This window comes from Anguilla rostrata, chromosome 10 (genome assembly GCF_018555375.3).
Source record: "Anguilla rostrata isolate EN2019 chromosome 10, ASM1855537v3, whole genome shotgun sequence".
Lineage (NCBI taxonomy): Eukaryota > Metazoa > Chordata > Actinopteri > Anguilliformes > Anguillidae > Anguilla > Anguilla rostrata.
In genome coordinates this window covers 1,602,501-1,620,565 of record NC_057942.1, presented here as the reverse complement: position 1 = coordinate 1,620,565, position 18,065 = coordinate 1,602,501, and the positions used below count along the sequence as shown (strand labels likewise).

Here is an 18,065-nt window from a genome sequence, read left to right as displayed (position 1 = left end):
GGAGGGAGAGCGGGTTGGCCAGGGGTCATCAGTGGGGTTCCAGTGGTGTGAAATGCAGCCAGTAGAAAATTAGGAAGACAGAATCAGACCTTCAGAGACCATGGACCTGAGAATTCCAGCTTTGGAACGGTCCAATACCAGTCCCTCATCATACCATAGTTTTATGTTGCATTCATGTCCATTTTCGAATGTTTTTTTTTTTTTTGTAAATTCAAGTGTTTCTAATCTGTTACACACAGAGAGAAGGACACGGCGAAGAGCGCTGCCATGTTCCTGACAGGTTTTTGACAGACGACGCAGACGCTAAAATTCCAAGCGTCCACGAAGCGGCCGGCAAGTAAAGTAAACGCACAAAAGCTGCAGATAATGTGCACGAGGAGGAGAGCCAGCGCTCATCACAAGGGGGGGGGGGACAAAATGTCATTAAAAAGTCGGCTGGATATCTGAGGGAAAAATGTGAATAAATTGCAGCGCAGGACAAATTTATCGAACAGAAGAGGAAAAGCAGCAGCCTTTGTTTCAGTAAATTTGGCGCTGTCCTAAAGCTGTGGTTTAATTTTACGGGCGTGAAAGTTTGTGCGGTTATGAAAGCGGTAAAGTGTCCCCTGTGACGAGCACGGGGCTGCTTTCTGTCGGGGGAACAGGACAGCTGCTGAAATAAAGCCAATGAGGCGGAGAGGAGGAGCTGCAGGCTGTACTGTCTGCACCGCACCACACAGACCAGCCCAGCCTGTAAACAACCTCCCCGCCTCCCCGCCTGCCGCCCAACTTGCCCCACCATCTGCCCCCCTCCTCCCCTAACCATCCCCCCACCCATCCTAACCCCCCCTCACCCCCCCCGACTCCTTCACCACCCAGTTCCATTGGAGACCCCCACCCGCCCTCACCCCCCCCCCTTCCCCCCCCCGCTCTACCAGGTTGGAGCCTGCCCCACCTGCCCCTCACCCTCCTCCCCTCTCCCCACCCAGCTCTTACCAGGTGGGACGCCTGCCCCACCTGCCCTACTGGCCCCCAGCTCTACCAGGTGAGGACCCTGCCCCACCCTGCCTCTATGGCCCCCGCCTACCCAGGTGGAGACGCCTGCCCTGCCCCCACTTACCCAGGTTGGAGGACGCCCTGCCCTGGGCGGCCCGGTCTGCCAGCCCCTCGGCGATGCCCAGCTGCTGCTGGTGGTGCTGCTTGGCGCGCTCCAGGTCCTGCATGCAGCGGGCAGCGTGCCCGAGCCCTGCGTACGCCCGCATCTCCACCGCCCGCTCGCCCAGCTCCTGCGCCAGCTCCAGCACGCGCGCGTGGTACGACGTGGCCTTGTCGAAGTCCCGCCGGTAGTGGTAGGCGCTGCCCAGGTTGCTGTACGCCCGCGCCTCCTCCCGCTTGCTGCCCAGCGCCTTGGCGATGCCCAGGTGGTCCTCGTGGCACTGCACGGCGTTGGCGAAGTCGCCCATGGCGATGTAGACGGCGCCCATGTTGCCCAGCTCGCGGGCCTCCGACAGCTGGTCTTTGGACTGCTTGGCCAGGATGACGCACTGCTTGTGGCTGGCCAGCGCGTTGGGGAAGTCGCCGATGGCCGTGTACACGTGGCCCAGGCTGCTGAGGGCCGAGGAGGCCGCCTGGAACAGCAGGGGAGAGAGAGGGAGGGTGTGAGAGAGGGAACATGTGAGAGAGGGAGAGAGAGCGAGGGAGGGATCATGTGCGAAAGAGTGAAAGAGTGAAACCCAGAGTGTCAAACTGCAGCATCCTTCCACTCACTCAGACAGAGTCAGAGGAGGACTGTTCCTGTGCAACGTGAGCAGGTGGACTGCAGGGACCCAGGTGGCCATACGGGGGCGCTAGTGTGTGATCAGACCCTCGCAACCCCCGCCCCCCCCCAGTTGAAACCCTCCCAGCCCAGTGCCTTTATTTGATTACTCTCAGTGCCTGCTCACACTCGTGACACACTTTTCCCAAAACGCGCGTTCCAGCCCAACCATCACCCCCTTCCTGCATTAGCACCACTGCTGTGTTGCAGCACCTCCACACCGCATCCCACTCTCCACCCCACCCAGCCCCCCGTGCCCCCCGTGCCCCCCGTGCCCCCCGTGCCCCCATCCCACGTGAACCCGAATCAGACGGGAAATCAGGCGTGAAATTGGGCCCCTCCCCTGAGTGGGGTGATAATGAGAGCCAGAGCAGACGAGACGCGCTCCTTCTGCTTATTTGAGTAAAACAGAAGCGGAGCAGCGGGGCGGGGAGCTAGTGCCACGCTAACATTTGTCTTCCGCTGTGTTCCTCTTGCCCCAAAACCAGGCAGTGCAGGGGAATTTACTACTTTACTACTGAGCAACACAGTAATGATCTCAACCCTGATTGGACAGTACATAGTAAGGTTCTCAGCCCTGATTGGCCAGTACATATTAAGGATCTCAGCACTGATTGGCCAGCACATAGCAATGATCACAACCTTGATTGGCCAGCACATAGTAATGATCTCAGTCTGCAGTCTTCCGTTTCCACATATCAGTCCATCTGAGTGTGCTCAGCCACACTCTCATACACACACACACACACACACACATCCCCCCCCCCTTTGCATCTGTGAAGTCAGTGCTGATTGAGTTTATGGAGTCCGGCCCGATTCCGGATGTTTCCGCAGCCCTTGATGTACGCGCACGTCAGCCATTATAAACTGTTGATAAACTCCGGCTCTTATCAGCAAACAGATCTCTGCGGAGCGTCTGCTAATGAAAGGTAAACCGAGCCAGACTTCCCCAGGAAGCAGGCCAGGGGCCCCCAAAAAAGCAGCGCTCTCAATCAGGGGCGCTGGTCCGGAGAGCGCCCCGTTCTCAGCCCGGAGAGGGAGCGTCGGAGGGAGTCGGCCATCTGCGTACCCCATCGGAACATCTGCGTACCCCACCGGAACATCTGCGACAAGAGTTCTCCCCGTCAGGGGAAAATCGGGTTTTCCTTACAACAGTATTTTTTTTAACTTTCATAACAACTCGTTTGGGGAACGCGTACATTTTATCATTTTATATAATGAGCTTCAAGACGCCCGGATGCCGTTGTTTCTCTGTGTAAAGGTGCAGAAGGCAATAAGATGATCTGGGTTCATGTTAATTGGTAGCAGCACAGGCCCTGCATACATTACGGGGTTAATTTGGTAAATGTTAGTTTGGCATTAGGCCCCTAAAGGGCGGAAGTTCAGACGGCGGACACGCAGCGGGAAGGTCGCGGAGGGGTCAGAACCGCGAGCCGCTCGGCGCCCGCGGCCACGGTGGCGTTTGATTGGCTGCTTCGCTCGCCGTCACCATGAAGAGGACCGGCTCTTCTTCAGCTCTGCATCACCGCGAACCAACTCCTCCCCCCACCCCCCACCCCCCCCCCCCCATTCCCCACCACCTTCTCCAGTGCCTGTCAGACGAGAGCCGTTTCCAAGGAAACCCAAGTGGGTAGTGAAGGGGCTTGTACAGGCGGAGAGGCGTTAGTTGATAAAGAGCGTTTAACACCTCCAGCGCAGTCAGCGCGCGACCAACGACGTCACAGACACGCTCGCCCTAACCAACCCTCCACAGACAGCCTACCCTACCCTAACCCTCACGACACGCCTACCACCCTAACCCTAACCCTCCACAGACAGCCTCACCCTAACTAACCTCCACGACACCCTCACCCTAACCCTAACCCTAACCTCCACAGACACCGCCTCACCTAACCTAAACCTCCACAGACACGCCTCACCTAACCTAACCTAACCCTCCACAGACACGCCTACCCTAACCCTAACCCTCCACAGACACGCCTCACCCTAACCCTAACCCTCCACAGACACGCCTCACCCTAACCCTAACCCTAACCCTCCACAGACACGCCTCACCCTAACCCTAACCCTCCACAGACACGCCTCACCCTAACCCTAACCCTCCACAGACACGCCTCACCACCTCCGCCAATAAACCTGGCCAAGTGCAAGAGCAAGAATACAACACCTGTGCTGTCGCAGGCTGTGTTACGCTCTGAACGTTACTCTGTGTTACTCTCTAAATGTTACTCTCTGAGCACAGGTTCACCAGGCTCTGTGATTGGGTCCAGATACACATCCTGGACCAGCAAACATAAATGAATGTTTTCCCGTGAACTCAGCTCAGAGCAAACTTTTCTAGTTTTGCAAGTTTCGAAAATTCATCACTGAAAAGCACTTTCACTCGGAAACACTGATAAAACTATCATGTTTCTTTGAGAAATGATTGGCCTATATCCATCAATATTATTTACTACAGTCTATTTCAGCTTCATTGCTAGACACACATTAAGTCTAGTGTTCCAAGCACTAAACTAGATATATGTATGAACAGATACATTAGTAATTATACTTTGACCAATCAGGAGTCTGCCTTGGGGCTGGTTTCCCAGAAGCCTCCACTCCAACATGCAGCGGCTTCACTGTTACTGAAAAATATCAAAAGGATTGAAGACGACATGACAGAAAGAAAACATCTATCTAGACACTCGTTACAGTCCAGCTGCACACATAAACTGTAATAAACATGTAATAGACACTGCTTCAGCAAGCCTGCACAATAACATGTAATAGGACATGCTGTTGCTGGGCTGAGCAGTTCCGCCTCGCCATCAACATGCATAGACGCCTTCAGTAGTTCACAATAACATGTAATATCAAAGCGTACAGCCGACTGACAAAACGAAAACATGCAATAGACACTTCTGTACAGTCCAGCCTGCACAATAAACATGTAATAAACATGTAATAGGCACTGCTGTACAGCACTGCCTGCACAATAAACATGTAATAGACACTGCTGTTTCCCCTCTATGGAGCTGAGCAGTGAATCCACTCTCGTTCATGTGCGATTAAACAGGCGACTGGCATTAAACCGTAATGCACCACCCTTCCGCCTCAACGGCGACCGCTAACGTGCTAAATCAAACGTACCCGCGGCCGACCGTGAACACCACCACCCCCCCGCCCCGCACCCAACCCCCCCCAGCCCCGCGCCACGGACTGCGGTATCGGCACGAGCGATCGATACACCCAGCAGGCCAGCGGAGGAGTGCCATCCCCTCGTTCCCCGAGGGAAAAGAGGAGTTCAGGCTCTCTGCGTCTCTTCATTACCCCCGCAGAGAGAAGAGCGGAGAGAAGAGCAGAGCACGGACCCACGGGGGGGGGGGGGGGCGGGGGACAAGCACACACAGATACAGACACACTAACTCACACACACATATACACATGCATGCACACACACACACACACACACACAATGCATGCGCACACACACACACATGCATGCACACATACACACACACACGCACGCACATACACAAACACACACACACACACACACACACACACACAATGCATGCACACACACACACACACAATGCATGCACACACACACACACACACACAAAATGCATGCATACACACACACACAATGCATGCACACACACACACACACAATGCATGCACACACACATGTACACACATTCACACATACATGTCTGCGCACACATACATATATTACACATTCTCAGATTCACACACACACACACACACACACACACACGCATGCGCACACACACACACATGCATGCACACACACACACACACACACACACACACACACAGTCACTGTGACTGCACTGGATAAGCACGCTCTCACTGAGGAACAGAAGCATCTGATTGGTGCTTAAGACCGACTGCATGCTTTGACTCAGAAGCCAGAAGACTCTCTCTCTCCACACAGAAAGAAACAGAACGAAAAAGAGCGAAATGATAAATGAAACCAGCACAGTTATATTCACACACACACACACACACACACACACACACACACAGTTCTCCAGAATCGATACGACACGGAAAAAAAGAACCGAGATGAAGGAAAGGAAATAACAGACAGACAGGAAGAGGAAGTGGGGAAGACGCGTACCCGCGGGCGGAGTCACGCAGCGCGCTGCCAGGGTTCTGAGCGAAACGGCGGTAAATTGAGCGGTAAATTCCACGCCGAACGCTGTAATTAGGGCAGTCAGTTCCCTGACCGGGCGGAAGGGCCGGCCCGGCGTGAGGTTAAACAGGCTGTGAGATAAACACTAAAAACGCTTCAGCGCCAGTAATGCTGGGATGGCGAGGGCCCCTGACAGCGAGCAAAAACCTCCCACCTGTTGTGACGGGGTAAAATCGAGCTGCTCTGGGCAAACGCCGGGCCCCCCTGGAGGGGGGGGGCGGCACCTGACACACTAATGGGGGGGGGGATACCTGACACACTAATGTGGGATGTGGGGGGGGAGGCATGTGACACTCACATGGGGAAGGGGGGGTATGGTTATACACTTTGTTGTACGTCGCTCTGGATAAGAGTGTCTGCCAAATGCCTGTAATGCAATAATGTAATGTATGGGGCCAACTGACACTAATGTGGGGGGGGCGGGGGGCGGGATGGGGTCACCTGACACACTCACGTGGGGGGATGCAGGGGACCTGACACACTAGCATGGGCGGGGGGACCAGACACACTCACGTAGGGGGGGTCGGGTGCTGAATGGGACAGGCACAGTGAGAGGATCCAGCTCGCTCTCTGGCCCAGAGAAACCGTGCAGCCAAAAGGGTGAGTTCAGCGTTTATCTCCGTGCAACAGAGACGCCGGCTCTGGAGAGACCGTCCCAGAACAGGCCTCCAGCCCCGGCCAATCCACACACACCGACTCACTCTGGCAGGGGATCATGGGAGATTTCCTCGCTGAAAGGCTCGAAATACTGGGCTCAGTAAAATCAACGGAGGTTTTGAAAACGAGTTCAGACACAGAGGAACTAAGCAGAAATGAGCTTCGCTGGCAGGAGAACAGGGGTAAACAGACCGAAATAAACTCCACATCCAAGCACCTGCATCTGCGATCGCCTCCTTCACAGAGCACAGGCCTGCCTCAGCCCAAACTAAACGAGTAATGTCTGATCCTGGCACACAATGAAACACAGTCAGCAACTACAGCGCTAGCAACCAGACAAGTGCTCAACAGGACAGCGCACTGATGCTGAAGCCTGAACCCGAATTTGCGTTTTTCATTTAAATCAACAGGTTACCCTGCAGCCTCTTATGTTTGTTTGTAATGCACCCGGTGTGTTTTCTCCCTGTACAAACACCTGGCTCATGGCTGCCCCCAGATTATCAGCAGCGCTGGAGCAGCGTTAAGCCAGTCACAGCAGGAATGAAAAGAGAGGGAACGGCCAGGAATCCGAACTGAACAGGGGAGCGATGTGAAACATCTATAAAAATATGGTTTTTAAGAAACGTGAGCGAGGGAGAGAGATGAGGATGGAGATAGAGAGATAGAGAAAGATAGAGGAGAAGAGGGGAAGGGGGGGGGGGTGAACACGGTGAAGTGGGAGGTGTTTAACAGCCAATTGCATGCCCCCGGCTCTTTTTCACCTTTAATTCCCTTACTGGGGCCCCCCAGGGGGCGGGGTTACAGGTGTCACTCCAGCTGAGTGGCGCTAATGGGATTATCCAGGAGAGAGGGAGGGGGCGGAGCTAGAGCCGATTCCATTACTGTTGAGGTGGGAAAATCTCTGTCCACACACACACACAACACACACTCACACACACACACACACACACCTACACACACACACACACACACACACACACACACCTACACACCTACTCTCTCTCACACACACACACACACACACACACACACACACACACACTCACACATGCACACACCTACACACCTACTCTCTCTCACACACACACACACACACACACCACACACCTACTCTCTCACACACACACACACACACACACACACACACACACACACACCTCCACACACACACACACACACACAAACCTCCCTACACACACACACACACACACACACACACACACTACCTCACACACACACACACACACCTACCCTCACACACACACACACCACACCACACCTACACCACACACCACACGTCCCTACACACACACACACACACACACACACCTACTCTCTCTCACACACACACACACACACCTACACCTACACACACACACACGCACACGCACACGCACACGCACACACACGTCCCTACACACACACACACACTTTGCTAATGAAGTTGGCTGCGGGGTTGAGCACCACTGGAGCAGTCAGGCTCTGGGCTCAGGCCTGTGTGTGACACACGATAAAAACCGGAGAGGAACGCACAAAACAGGAGAGGAACGCACAAAACAGGAAGGACGCACAACAGGGAGAACGCACAAACAGAGAGCACAAACAGGAGGGAAGGCCACAAACAGTGAGAGGAACGCACAAAACAGGAGAGGAACGCACAAAACAGGAGAGGAACGCACAAAACAGGAGAGGAACGCACAAAACAGGAGAGGAACGCACAAAACAGGAGAGGAACGCACAAAACAGGAGAGGAACGCACAAAACAGGAGAGGAACGCACAAAACAGGAGAGGAACGCACAAAACAGGAGAGGAACGCACAAAACAGGAGAGGAACGCACAAAACCGGAGAGGAACGCACAAAACAGGAGAGGAACGCACAAAACCGGAGAGGAACGCACAAAACCGGAGAGGAACGCACAAAAAGGAGAGGAACGCACAAAACAGGAGAGGAACGCACAAAACAGGAGAGGAGAAAACGAGCACAAAACAGGAGAGGAACGCACAAAACCGGAGAGGAACGAAAAAAAAAAAACAAAACAAAAACGGAGAGGAACGCACAAAACAGGAGAGGAACGCACAAAACAGGAGAGGAACGCACAAAACCGGAAAAAGAGGAACGCACCAGGACCTCCCTTAACGAGGCAGGTGAGAACCACGCGGAGCCTGGGGCAGGGTGGGGGGGCGGGGGGCGAGGTGGGGGGGTGTGGGGGTCATGAATAAAAGACTGGAAGAGATCACGGTCTGATGACAGCAAGCGTAGGACGGTAACGTCGCTCCCGGGGGGGGGGCGGGGGAAGAATATCTTCAGATCTGAATTCACCCGCAGAAACGCTTCCTGACAATAAGGAAAACATCTCAACCGTGATAAACATGGAGGGAGAGAGAGAGAGAGGAAAGGAAAAAAAAGGAGTGTGGGGGGTTGTCTGCCACTTTGCTGTAAGTGGAAGAGGGCTGAGGTGAGGTGGGGGGGCGGGGGGCGGGGGGCGCATGCATTATTCAAATGTGTTTTATCGGTGCGTTATCCTGCCGTTTCTCCGCTCTGTGTTTGTACAGCCTGTGGTCCTTTTGGGACTACCCATTACTGCAGGAAAATAACACCGTTTCTATGGCAGCCGCAACTCTCCTCACTCAACTCCCTCCCCCCCCCGCCCCATCTCCCTACCCCCCTCTCCACCCAGGCACTCGCTGAGGCAGTAAAACTGGTGCGGAGCAGTCGCAGGACCTGACGGGGGGGGGGGGGGGGTGACACCTCTTCATTGTGTCGCTGTCAGTCACAAGAGGTGGGGGGGCGGTCACAAATGCTCCAGTCTTTCTTACATTAATCTCCCACCCTGTTAATTAGTATAACCGCCTCACCGCCTGGTTGTTTATGGGTTAGCTGCTAATTAATATCGCCGTGTTTCGGTGTTAACGAGGTCGTGGGGCGACGGTGGGGGGGGAGGGGGGTCCCCCTTCTCTCCAGAGACACCCCCCCCCGCCCCCACCCCCACCCCCAGATTGTGCACGCCTGCTGGGTACAGAGGTCTGCAGTACCTCAGTCGTCTGTCACCCCGTCAGAGAGAACACGCTCAAACGTGATGCGTCCTGTGAATATTCATGACACCCCACCTTTTTGTCTGGCGCCCCAACGCAGCCCCCAATGCGCCCCCCCCCCCCCCATCATCCTGTTCCAACGTCAGCACAAGTTCATTATCACACAAGCCTCTTCCTGGCTGCAGGTCGCCCCCCTCCCCCCCCCTCCCCCCAAACAAAAAGACCCCTCCCCCCCACCCATAAACAGCATTACGGAACATGTAACTTTGGGGGGGGGGGTTTACTCTGATCCCCACCCACCAGAAAAAATGTTTACAACCCCCCCACCCCCACCCATTACATACACACAACTTCAGTGGGGGCATTTAGCAGGCGAGCAGGAAATGACCCAGGGATTGATAAGCCCCCCCCCCCCAGCTTTAGCATTGCTAAAGAGGCTAAAGCAGATGTATTATAAACGCTGAAGCAGGACGCTCCCTCCGCGAGTCCCCCCCCCCCCCCCCCCTTCGCCTCCCCCCCCACCCGTCTCAGGAGGACTGAGCAGAAACAGACACGGCTTTGGTTACGCCTGAACACTAATCATGCGCTGATGGGTCATTATGCTTAAGGGAGTAGACACAACGGCACACTGAGCTGAACACTTTCACTCTTTGAACAGGGGGCTCGTTAAGCTCAGACATTCTGCCTGAGCAAATCTGCTTTAGATCCGGACCCAGACACGGACCCAGAACCAAACAGCGCCACGAACCCCACAGCCTGAACTGGGACCCTGCAGAACAGGGCGTTTCTCCAAAATGCACTAACGGGACAGGAAGAACTGTCCTGCTGTATGACCCAGAAATCCCAGTCACCGATTACATACAAACTCCCACACTGCACTGAGAAAAGCTTAAGTGTACCCCAACACTCCGAACGTACACTCTGAACCCTAAAAACGGCACGTCCTACGAGAAGACGGCAAACTTTTATCGTGAACCTTCACCATCCTCCTCACAGCAGGAGCGAAGGCTGCAGCTGACCACTGCGCAGCTAATCAAACAGACGTCACGCAGCCGCCTGCGTTAGCTCGACCCTCCGCCCTCCATCAGCGGCTAATTACCCTCACGCCAGGCTGCCCTGGGACCGCACGTCCTGGAGAACAGAGAACAGCCGGAAAGGGTTCTGAACCAGGTCGCCGCCCTGCTGGTGGAAAAGCCAGCACGGGTTCCCCGAGCAGACACTTAGGAACGCTGAGTGGCGGTTCAATGTGCGTCCCCCCCCCCAAAAAAAACGGACAGTTCAGTATGCAGAACCAAACGGTCACATGGTGCAGTGAAATGCGCTCGGCGGGAATGAGGTTGTTTGTTTTTTGTTTGTTTTTTTGTTCCCCGCGAGCTTCTGCAATATCACCACCTTATTGAACCGAACGCTCGAATGGAGACAATCCGGCTGGAATGTTTAATATTTCCACCCCCCCCCCCCCACTCTGCTGAGCGAGGCAGGACAGCAGATCGATGGCAATAAAACGGTCGTCCAGGAGGGGAGGGGGGGGGGCTGAGAGAGTGAGGAAAATAAACTGGGGGGGGGAGGGGGCGGTAAAAGAACAGCAAGGGGCGGTCAGGACGAACTGACCGACAGAGAGCCTGCTCTCCTGCGGACTCATCGCACACACGCACACACACACACTCTGACACACACACACACACACGCACACACACACACTCTGACACACACACACACACTCACACACACACACACACACACTCTGACACACACACACACACAGACACACACACACACACAGACAGACACACACACACACACACACACACACACGCACAACACACACAAACTCTGACACACCCACCCACACAGACGACGACACACACGACACACACACACACACCGAACCAATGACCACACACCCCACACACACACACACACACACACACCCACCCACCCTGCACACAGCCTCTGCGGTGACAGCTCAAGCCTCCCCCTCCCGCTCCTCCTCTCTCTCCTGTCTCTGTTCCCACTTGGCGATAAAAGAATATCCGATTGTGCTGCTTAATTTATGGCAAAAGCTCCCAAGAAGATGCCCTGCCACTTGTCTCTTTCCCCACCTCCCTCTCTTTGTCTCTTACTCTCACCAGACAAAAGGAGCGTTTTTTTAGGGGGACAGGCGTGTGCTGAGATGAGGGTACTGTCGCCACCGAGACCCCCCGCCCCACGCCCCCCCCCCCCCCCCCGGCCCTGCGCAGATCTCTCCGATCCTCTCTGAGCAGCCGTTTCTCAGGTCTATCCTCAGACGCCAACTTTGTAGTAAAGCACAGAGAGACGGATTAGAGGCGGATGGCGGTACCTGCTGATGCGTGACTTCCTGCACGCCATTCATTAAAAGCTCATTACAGGCCGTTACCGAGGCGACAGTACGGCCCGGGCGCTAAATATAGCCCCTCCCCCTTCAGAGGTCGACACGCGGAGAACGCTCCAAGGTTGGCACGCGGGGGGTAGGGGCGCGGGGGGGGCGTGGGCAGCGTGTCCCAAATAGTGACAGCGCCGGCCCTCCCGCCGCGCGGACCTGGGGACGGGCGGACAACCCACACCCATTACAAACCGCCAGGCCCGTCGCCAAGCAACCAGCGGCAAACAAAACTGCCGCATCACGCCAGGGAGGAAGAGAGCGGAAGCTGTTGAGCGGGACGGTAAATGTTCACAGGAGGCGGCAACCGGGGGGGAAGAGCACTGTGGGGAGGGGGGGGTTTGGGCGAGGCTGTCTGTCCTTGTAACTGTCTCCCCCACCACCCCCTGCTCACAAAAACGTGTCCGGGACAAGGACTCCAGCGCCTATCCCACCCTGCACCATCCTGCCGTCGAGCCTCGACCACCCCCGAATAATCTGAGCACCTCAGCAAAATCCCCCCACTCCTCTCCCTACAGGACTGTATCTGACTGACCCATCCTGCCCCCCCCACCACTCGTACTCCAGAGGCGCCTAATTGGCTCTTTTCCACTGATTGACGAGATAACAGAAGTGTGTAAGTGCAGCATAATGAACCAGACGCTCACCAGGCGACCGCGCTCGATTCAGACAGACAGGGGGGGTCAGACAATACAGCCCTGTCAAGAGTCTTTTTAAATTTCTTTTAATTTTTTTGATGTGCTGTAAGCCTTTTGGAGCACAAATTTGGCAATTCTGAGCTCTTTAAAGAAATATGAAGTGACAGAGAAACAAAGAAAGAAACAAAAAAAAAAATAAAAGAATTTGATTATGAATTTGGAAGAGGAAGAATGCACCAGGGAGACGGAACGTGAGAGAACAATGGAGAACGAGGCTCCAAAAGTCTGGCCACCGAGGCTGATGGGAGCTCGATTTCGCCTGTAGAGCTCTCTCCGCTTGTGTGTGTGTGTGTTTGTGTGCGTGTGTTTGTGTGTGTGCGCGTGTTTGTGAGTGCGTGCGTGTGTGTGTGTGTGTGTGCTATATCTATCCCTGCTTGATCACACACAGCACGTTCAGGGCAGAGACACAGGGAGGCTAATCGTGTGGATTATAAACGGAGGCGTGCACTCCTGCATGAGGTCATCAGCTCGGGAGTAATCCACTTCCTGTTCACGCCCCCAGGCCCGACTAATCAATCACTACACGCCGACGGTGCGATGGGGGGGGCGGTGTTGGGGGGCCTGGGGGGAGGGTGGGGGCAGAGGGGTGGGGGCAGGGGGGTAGGACGCATCACTCCGCTCCCGTCTTCCCACCTCCAGCAGTTACGCTGGCCTCCATGGTACAACAGCTGTCAATCAACCTGCCGAGCAATCGACTCATGCATATGCATCAGTTTGTGTTTGTTCTACTGCAGTCTGTAGTGCGTGCGTGCGTGCGTATAAGTGAAAGAATGTGCGTGCGTGAGTGCATGTGTGAGAGTGTGTGTGTGTGACTGCACACACATATAATGCACATGGAGAAGCTGTCAAATGATTTCTTCACGCAATATCAGTACAGCTTAAGCTCTCTATGAACTCTATGGAGCATCTCACCTTTAAGCAACACTCTTAATCTCCACTCCCACCTGCATCTATACCTCTCTCTCTAAATCCCTCTCTCTCTCTCTCTCTCTCTCTCTCTATGGAAGAGAAGCAGCAGGTAACTGCAGGAGCGTAAACCCTCCTCATCCTCACCTTCATTGCCTGCGTGTTTGCCAAAATCAATGAAAAATTTGCCAGACAGTAACTGATCTGCAGTCTGTACCGCTCGTGTGTGAAGTGACTGTTCAAAGTGACTCTAACACCCCTGAGCTGTTCTCAATAACAGGAGGCCACACCTGGATGAAGAATGGCACACCTGAACCCTCAAAAGCCTGTTCTGAGGTGTGGGGACAGGTATGCCCTCCCTCACTCTGAGCGAGAACAAACAGAACATCCACTGCTGAACGTTAGCAGAAGCAACTCAGAGACATGCTCAGTGTTACAAAGGCTGTGCCACTGGAATCGAACCTGCAACCTTGTCAAGTTACCATTCCAGTACCTTAACCTCTACATCACACTGTCGCCAAACAGCTAACCAAACGAGTGATTATGTCCAACCTCCAAAGACTAGTCATGCCAAAGGAAGTCTGGCGACGCTTAATGAAACACTAATGCCAATGTTAATATAAGTGTCCGTCAAAACTTAATGAAACATTAATGCCATTATTACAAAAAAACGTCTGTCAACATGTAATGAAATATTAATGCCAATACTAATATAAGTGTCCGTCAAAATCTAACTCCTTAAGGCGGAAGATCACAAATATGTGATTAGAATGTTCTTAACTGAGAATTCTAATGCTGATGTCACAATCACTGCTGGCAACAGAAAGTAATAAGTTCTAGAACACTGGAAAAAAAAAAACCTACTCTTCAAAGGTTTAATGAAACATTATTGCCAATATTAATATACAGCTTGCCAACTGAAGCAGGTCTGTGACGGGTTGCCAGAACATCGATCTGCCAAACCGACCGATAAGTCGATAAATCAGATTAGGGCACGACGGGCGGTGGGGAGTGGGGTTCGCTGGGTAATCAGTCACCCGGTCGATGCTCTCGCTCGGCCTGGAGGACCCGGGGAAGAGGAAGGCCTCGCAGAGCTTGGGGACCGTTCACTCTGAGCGCGGCGCGAGAAATCAATCCACAGCGGGGCTTCGCCTCGCCTCACAGTACCGCCTCCTCCCATGACGAAGCCTGGCGGCAAATCTGGCGGTAAACCTGGCGGTAACCCTCCGCCATCGTCCTACGGGCCGGGCCCTGCACGCAGCCGGCAGCTCCAGCTCCCCATGGCTCCAAAACTCTGGTGCTCTGGCGCTCACCCTAACCCTAACCCTAACACCGGCCAGGTCTACTCACAGAGATAATACAATAATAATAAAGAAATGAAGTGAAACTACAGGCCGTTTAAGGCAGAGATGGAGGGAGAACACGCAGGAGAGAGCAGCGTGGAGACAGGGGGCTGGGGGTGGGGGGGGGGTCATGTGTGAGCTCACTTACACACTCACACATACACACACAAAAACACACACACACACACACACACACACAGTGACACTCACAGGCACACACACAGTGACACTCACACACACAGAAACAGACACACACAGACACACAGACACAGACACAGACACACACACACAGAAACTCTCACAGAGACGCGCACACACACACACACACACACACACACACAGGCGTGCGGAGCGAGATGATTGACTGTGAGACTGTGGTGTGATTCCAGTGTCATCAATTGTGACTTTGACTGGATGAAATTGAGCTCTTTTCAAAAAAAGGAAGTGCAGCAAAAGCACATCTGTGACACGCTTCTCACTGGGGGGTTCGGGCTGGGGGGGGGGGGGCAAGATCAAAGAGGGACAGAAAACCAAAAAGCCCCCCTCCCTCTATTATTTCTTATTTCCTTGTTAAATTGGATCAGATGACAATCACAGTTTCTGCCTTTTCTTCCCCTGGAGGGACTGAGGGGGGGGCTTGGGGGGGGGGGGTTACTCTCCATCCGCATCATAGCACAACAAAGAGAGGTGCCAAGAAAGCAGCTGAGTGAGAACAAGAAATGAAAAAGGGGGAGGATGACAGAAAGGGAAATAATTTGGGGAGGCAGAGGGGGGAGTTTGGAGGGGGGGGGGGCAGGGTTGGGGGTGGAGTGGCAGTTAACCTCGATCAAGCCTCTCCACTCTCAACTTCCTCTGAACTGCGTGGTTCTGAGGGCCACGGCAGGCCACGGCGAGGTCACTTCCTGCCGGCAGAACGCGAGCCTGTGCCGTGATTGGCAGGGAGGCAAACGGATCCTGACGGGGGCTGTGATTCCGTCTCAATGCGCTGCACCCCCCCACCCCACCCCCCTCACCCCCGCTGTGAATGTCTGAGGGGTAGAAAATTGGTTTATATTACACACATACACCCTTTATATATCGCAGCCCCTTCAGTGAAGAACTTAACCTGAGTGCACCTTCAGTACAATATCCACTTGGTTAAATGGTTAAATAATTAAGTTGTATATGTTGCTCTTCAGATAATCCTCAGTGTGGTGACGTCCCATTTGATACAAATATGTATCCCAACAAACATGAAAATGGAAATACTGGAAATACAAATGTGCGTGTCTCGTGGAAATTAATCTTGAAATCCACTAAAGTGTCAACATGAAACTCACTGCACTGATACAGTACGTGGAGGTAAAAAGTCTGGTGCAATTTATCACCCTGTTGATATTTTGAGCAGCTTATGGCTATCCGTGGAGGGCAGAACGACTTGGAGAACACACAGCAAGAGAGAGAGGGAGAGAAGTGGAGGAGACAGAGAAAGGAGGACAGAAAAAGAAAGGGTGACGGAAAGCAGGAGAGAGGGAAAGGGAGGAAGAAGTTCAAAAAAGCGGGTGAAAAAAAGCAAACAGAGAGAGAGTGAGAGAGAGAGCAATATTTACAATCCATATTACACACAGTTTCATAGTAATTCTTGCACCCTCTGTTTTGGCAAAACAAGTGCTTGTATTTGCCATGCCAATAAATCAGTGGAATTGAATTGTATTGAGAGGGACTGAAGCAGGAGTGGTCCAACACTAACTTCCACTGCATGACTAATGCCCATCTGTGACAGGAGCGCTGGAGTGGGGGGGCGGTGGGGGGGGGCTGGCGAAGCCGAGGCTGATGCAGTGAGCTCCCAAATCGACCATCACATTAACCTGAACGATGATGGATGCGCAACAAGACAGTGCAGTGCTCTCTCTCAGAGTCCCCCCCCCCCCACACACACACACACAGATACACATGCAAGCATCCACACACACACACAGATACACATGCAAGCATCCACACACACACACACACACACACATGCAAGCATCCACACACACACACACACACATATGCAAGCATCCACACACACAGACACACAGATACACACACACACAGATACACATGCAAGCATCCACACACACAGACACACAGATACACATGCAAGCATCCACACACACATACACACACACACGCCCGCACACACACAACCACACACACGCCCGCACACACACACACACACACACACACGCGCGCGCGCCCGCACACACACACACACAGGGATACACGCACATAAGCCGCGTTTCCACCGAAATTACCCGGAACTTTCAGTCCCAGGAACTACTTTACCAGGAACTAAAAGGTTCCTTCAGCCAATGGTTGTCTGCGTTTCCACCGGGGTCTAAAGTACCGCGAAGATTAGGTAAATTAGCCCACTGACGTTGTCGTCGGTCCATCTGTCATATGAGTTCTTCTGTAACCCCATACTACCACCGAAGTAGCCTACATTATTTTCTAATAACCGGGACAGCCCGGAGGGGTTTATTCCACTTATATACAACGGGTTACCAACAATGACTATATATGGTTACTTTTGTATTTATTGATTTTCATATATCCTCTCAAACACATTCATTAACAGCAGAAAACATGCACACGTTGTAAACAATTACCTGTTTTATTACTTTCTCGTCGTCAATTCCATATAGGCTAATCGCAAAATGACAAGAATAGAACGAAAACTCGGACTTGCGTGAAAATGTAAATTAATAGTGGTACAGCCACCGTTTGCTTTCCTTCGAAGTTACTGCTAGCCGAGCAGCGACTTGTGCCCTCCAGATGCGAACCATGCACCATAAATGAGTCCATAGTCTTCCTGGTCTTTTCGTGGAATTGAAAAATGGCAGTAAAATTGAGTAAAATTACGGCAGTCTGAAAAAGCTAAAGGGAAGATTACTAGAATTAACCTGTTATTTTACCCGGATAAAAAGTGCGGAAGGTGATTTCCAGTTTGCTTGTACTGTATCACCAATGTTAATCGTGCAGAACTACCGCATACCTCACATAACT

General features: G+C 53.2%; 1 protein-coding gene across 1 annotated transcript in view; it reads right to left on the bottom strand.

Moving 5' to 3' along the window:
• Positions 1-18,065, bottom strand: part of LOC135264612 (tetratricopeptide repeat protein 28-like) — a 197,304-nt gene that overhangs the window by 45,038 nt on the left and 134,201 nt on the right. Inside the window, 1 exon segment of the mRNA XM_064353349.1 lies at positions 1,100-1,607. Within this exon segment, the coding sequence (XP_064209419.1) occupies positions 1,100-1,607 (508 nt within the window).